At 36.8% G+C, this 5,684-nt stretch overlaps 1 protein-coding gene across 1 annotated transcript in view; it reads left to right on the top strand.

The window, feature by feature from the left end:
• The window catches only part of EIF2AK4 (eukaryotic translation initiation factor 2 alpha kinase 4), a 46,820-nt gene continuing 41,136 nt past the window's right edge, over positions 1-5,684 (top strand). Inside the window, 4 exon segments of the mRNA XM_019473224.1 lie at positions 1-112; positions 1,291-1,393; positions 4,014-4,187; positions 5,057-5,137. Coding sequence (XP_019328769.1) covers positions 4,017-4,187; positions 5,057-5,137 — 252 coding nt within the window. The 5' untranslated portion in view covers positions 1-112; positions 1,291-1,393; positions 4,014-4,016.

The following is a 5,684-nucleotide window of genomic DNA, read 5'->3' as shown; positions in this document are numbered from 1 at the left end:
GACAACCTCCTGAAATTAATTTAGTTCTGCGTCCTCAGGGATTGACTGGTGATAATGAAGTATATGCCAAAGTTGATCTGTGGGTCAAGTGTCCACATACTTACCCTGATACGTGAGTGAACGTTAAAATATAACCTTCTTTCTCTGAACATTTTTCTCGGTTTTCCACAGTAAAGTGTAAGTTGAAAAAACATGTAGTTTTATTCATCACTCGTATTCTTGCTTTCTGCATGTCAGTATTTAAGCCTGTGGTATTTTGTAATAGGCAACTATAAAATTTGGCACCTGAATTGGATGTGGTCTTTTGTGCAATGGAGAATAATAGGGATGCATTTATCAGTGCAAGACTGCAGCCCCAATTTGTAGCTTGGAGAGATGTAAACACGGGTGTACCTGCTAGCATCTTAGTGCCCTTTTTAAACTTTTTCCACTCGTGACCTGCTGAGAGGGGGACTGAATGTTCATTTTTAAAGCAGTCTGCTGCCTTAGTTGTATCTGCTGTTCCTGTTTTCTGCTGGATTAGCCTTTTGGAGGAGTTCTCCATAGAGAATTGTAAAAAGAATTGCAGGTGATCAGCCCCCCCAGCATTTTGGGCTCACAAGTTATTTCTGGGTTAAGTGTTGCTCTGTGCCCCGTTTCGTTCAGTCCTTATGCCACTGGTTGTGTCCAAAGCATAACTCCCTTCAGCCCGTCTATTTGTGCTGTGGTATGAGTGGTGTACAAGGGAAGTGCTATTCCTTACCAAGTGATAGCTCAGTTATACCCTGTAACATGGGATATAACAGCCACTCTACTTTACTTTAATTTAAGATAGCATAGCTACAGACATTTTACTTGTTTATTTTAAACATTTTTTAGATTTAGCTGTTACTTACTTATTGCATATGTTTCTTTAGGTTTGTGTAACCTGTATAGTGGTGATAAATAAATTTTAAACACCTAAATGTTGTGCTAGTAATATTTTTAAAGGACTGTTATGTAAATCACTGGTTAAGAGCTGAATTATAAGAGTCTGCAGGGTTTATTTGGTAGTTTTTCTCTTAAGTATAACTGACAGGTAATCTGCAGCCACAAAATTTGATGGTAGGGAATATAAAACAGTATTTCTGGCTTTATTCTATATTGTATATGTAATATTTATGTACTGCTTATTTGAGCATTGACTAATCGCTAAGTGACTATGAACTCCATTCCTTTTCCCTCACCCACCGTTTTTACCAACATTCTGTTGCTTTTTACACTTATTTTTTTCTAACGAGGAATTTTTTATGTTTTGTTGCTGTCCTCCAGTGTCCCTGAAATACAACTAAAAAATTCAAAAGGCTTGTCAAATGAGAAAATAAATGAATTAAAATCCAGACTAGCTGAACTGGCAAAACGGCGCTGTGGAGAGGTAAGAACTTTTCACTTCCTTGAGAAATATACTCTGGAGCTAAATAGCTCTAAAAATGTGTGGTATAATATAATGGAATACATCCACACTGGAAGTATAAGTTGCATTGCTCCTAAGGAAGGAGAGACTTTCTTTCTTTCTTAAGAATGTTTCTAATTAATGAAAGTTCGGAGTATGCACGCTCTTAAAATATAGTGCATGTGTAAATAGTGCAAGCTTTATCCCTGTTTAAAGGCAGATTTAAAGGTTCGTGTTATTCTCGGAGTTATTTCACAGTATGAAAAGCAATACTAACTCTAAAATTGAGCGCTTTCTACACTCTTCAGATTAATTTGAATATTGTAAGTGGCTATACCTGTTTAAGCAAACAGCAATTATGTGGGGAGTTTTTCAGTGTGATCTTGTTCACCTAATGCTGAACTGAAGGGCAAGAGACCTTACTTACACCACCAGCTCAACAGTTGACTTCTGTGGCTGTAGCACAGTCACTCCATGCCACTGTGCCTTTTTTCCTACTGTGTTTAGGAATAGTGATACTTGACTTGCCCCTGAATAGGATAAAAAGAGAAAGATGGAGAAACATATAAAGCTTAGAACTCGTATCTATTTTAAGGGATTTTATAAGTCACCAGGTATGTTTGGTATTAACAATACCTTTCCATTGTTGCTGAGGACTGAAATGATTCAAAGAATTACTAGCAAACATTGAATTCTTGGTGAAAGCAGGGTTTACGGTATGTTTCTTATACTATTTGGAAATGTTATAGGTGAGCACATTTGATTTGCTCAATTTGCCTTTTTAAAAGTGAGAAATACACAGCTGTGGAAGTTGTTATATGCTGAAATGGGACAATATTCTGCTTTCAGTTTCCTACACCTGTCAACTTTACAGGTTTGGCAGGGGTTGCCTGTTGTTCAGTCTTGCCACATCAAGCCTTTTTTCCATTTGCATACTATATTTCTATTTTGATTGCCAATTTTTCTGCAGATAATTTCAAAAGACCTGTTTTAACCAGTTACTGTTTTGTTCATTCTGTTCAATAACCAAGAATTTCCTCAATTTTTTCAGTATCTCTGGAAATTGGCAGTTTAACAGTGTATTCTGGATTTTTTTTTTTCTTTTTTGTAATGACTGTGCTATGGACAATTGATAGGAAATACACGGTTCAAATTCTCCAAGTAACCACTAAACGATGCGATACATACTCAGTCTGCTCACAGCTGACCCCAGGAGAGCGATTGGCCTCTAGGGCTTTAAATCCCAGTTTGATTTCTGATCTCATTGAAAGGAGCTACAAATGTGTCATAGGTTTTCCTAATGTTAATTTTTCAAAGCAAGAGTTGTGCTTGCTCCAGCAATGTGTAGATGCAGTTGTGAGTTACATGTATGATACATATTTTTGATGAATGACATACACAATGCATTCCTGAATTACTTTCTCTGCAGGAAAAGGGAGATAACTGTTCTCTCTGCCTTGACAGGTATTCTTTATTGAAGTGCATTCTGCAATATGGAAAACTTGAAAATACCTCAGTTACCTGTCAAACTGAACAGCAGATTGTGACTTTTTTAATTATTGAGATTCCTCCTTTTTTATACATGTGTGTACATGCATGATCGCCTTGCCTTCTGAATAGCAACCTGGGAAAGATATTTTCGTTTGCACGTCAGATATATGCATGTTGCGCTCTTCTTCCTATTCTGAATTGCCTCCTGGCTTCATTCTTACTTTCAAGCAGGGGATTTGGTGTTTGAGAATCTTCTAAATGTCAGCCTGTCACAGGCAGATGGTACAATTTAGTTTGGCTGTTTTCCCACCTATACATGCAAATCCTGCTCAGTGCTGCTGCTGACTGCTGGAATGCATCTTTCTGATGTACTGTCCTTTAATTTCGGAGATACAGTGGTCTATTAGCACTGTGAATTGCTTGAATTAATAAAGGGATGCTACTTAGACTGATGAAAGCTTTAAGCCCTGACAGGTCAATAGATCATCATCAACATACCCAGTTCAAGTAAACAGTAACTGAAAATTGATTCCAACCTTGCAAACCACGTAGCAGAATTCAGCTGAGTTTTCAGTGCAGTTCTTATTTTAATAGTTGTGGTTATATGAATGTGGAATGCCTTAAGTGACTTTACAGTTCTAACTGGAGGGGGCTAGTTTGCAGAGGAAGGGCTGGATTGTGTGTTAGCAGTGAAGTAAGTAACTGTTTCATAGCAGTAGATACAGTAATAGACAATTGCAAAGGATTTGTTCTGTTGTAGCTCATATGTCATAAACACGTATCTTTGTGAATAGAAAAATACGCCTAAAAGAAGATGAGAAAAGGAAATTTATTTTGAATTTTTTTTTTAGAAAAAGATGATGTTTGAAGTTGGCTTTCTTACAGTATTTTTTGCCGTCTTTGCTACTGTGGTCAGGGATTTTTCATGTTACAGTTTATTAATAAATAGTTCTGACAAAAAAATACTGAAATATGGTAAATTCTCCCTGATAAGTAACAAAATCAGCAGTCACACTGCTGCTGTATTGCTTTTTCGAGTTGGGAATCATTTTACTATGTGATCTTCTTCTTCTTTGAACTCTGCATGTCATTCATATTTATTGTCTTTCAGGTGATGATATTTGAACTTGCCAACCACATACAGTCATTTCTCAGTGAGTATAATAAACCACCTTCCAAGTCTTTTCATGAAGAAATGCTAAAAAATCATCAAAAAGAACAAGAAAGACTGGCTCAGGAGGAATTGCGTAGGGCACAAGAAGTTAAGAGAAGAGAGGAGCAGGAGGTAAGAGAAATTAAAGTGTGAATAACCCTGTATTCTTAAAATAACATAAACAATAATGATTTTGTGAATCATCCTGCGTAGCGGTGGGTTTTAGTGAATTATTAACTTGTCAGACCTGTCAGTATACGTTGATCAGTATGTAATATATTAACTGTCTGCTGCTGCAATTGTAATATTTTAATGATGTGTTTTTAATCCTGAGAAATATTTATGCCTGAAACAAACCTAAACGTTGATTCCTGATCCTATGAAAATTACTTATATAAAAAGGACCTTATACAAAAGTGTAAGCAAATGTATATATGAAGTGCGTTCCATCTTAAACTAGGAAGTATTAGCCAGACAGGTACGTAATCATACCTTCCTTCACCCATAGGGTGACTGGAATGTTTACTATGACAGACTTCTCTACAGTGCAATAAATTTAATCTAAAGAGACCTTGGGCCCGCATACATTCTTCACTAGAAATGAGGGGATTCATTTAAGTCTCACAGAGACTAGTAGTGTGGAGTCTCCACACTGTGGGAATATGGATAGAATAGCTCTTTTTTTAAAAGAATGTTTTGGCTTATTCCTCTGTCTTTTCTGCATATGAAACTTTATTGTTGGGTCTGTCAGTAGAAGTAAATTTCTTCTGTCTACAACTCTGTTCTCCTATATCATACAATTGATGCTGTTAACTTCCTCAGGAGAGCTAATTTGATTTCTATTTTTTCATTCTTGTGAGATCCACAAGTCCTCTTTACCACTTTTGAAAAATCGGCATCAGAGCCTGCGCACTTGCTCTTTTTTTTTTTTAGCCAGGGTGAGATTAGCAGTTGCATTGCATGTACTGTTGCATCTCTAACAACACTGAAATTCATTTCAGCAACGTGAAATCCTTAACGAGATTCAGAGAAGGGAGGAAGAGAAAAGAGAAGAACGAAAAAAGAAAGAGATTGCCAAACAGGTATTCTTCCTAAACAGGCGTGCAAAACCCATTGCGGTAACTTATTCCCAGTACTGTAGCATATGCTTATAAAAATTTGGGAGATTTACATGACTGAATTGTCCTGGACATCTTTTCTCATCCAGTGCTTCTAATAGATCTAGGTTAAAATAGGTTCTTGATTATATGGGGTTTATTTCTAGAATAAAATCAACTGTAGGGGAAAATAGCTTAATATATTAGCATCTTAAGTGTGCTGAGATGGATATTTTCAAACAGACATAGAAAAAAGCTAGTGTGTTAATATTTCCGGTTTCATTGTAAAGAATCTTTACATTCTTGCCCATGGACAGTGCTGAAATGTACTTTCTGAATCTCAGCACTTCTTCCTCAGCCTTATATGTACATTTATTATGAAAACCGATCTCTTCTGTGATCTGGGTGACTTTATAGAATAATCATAGAATAGTTTGGGTTGGAAGGAACCTCTACAGGTCATCTAGTCCAACCCCCCTGCCATGGGCAGGGACATCTTCAACTAAATCCGGTTGCTCAGAGCCCCGGCCCA

Source organism: Aptenodytes forsteri, unplaced genomic scaffold, assembly GCF_000699145.1.
Source record: "Aptenodytes forsteri isolate BGI_AS27 unplaced genomic scaffold, ASM69914v1 Scaffold342, whole genome shotgun sequence".
Classification (NCBI taxonomy): domain Eukaryota; kingdom Metazoa; phylum Chordata; class Aves; order Sphenisciformes; family Spheniscidae; genus Aptenodytes; species Aptenodytes forsteri.
The sequence above is the reverse complement of the archived record's forward strand: the minus strand, read 5'-3'. Positions and strand labels throughout refer to the sequence as shown.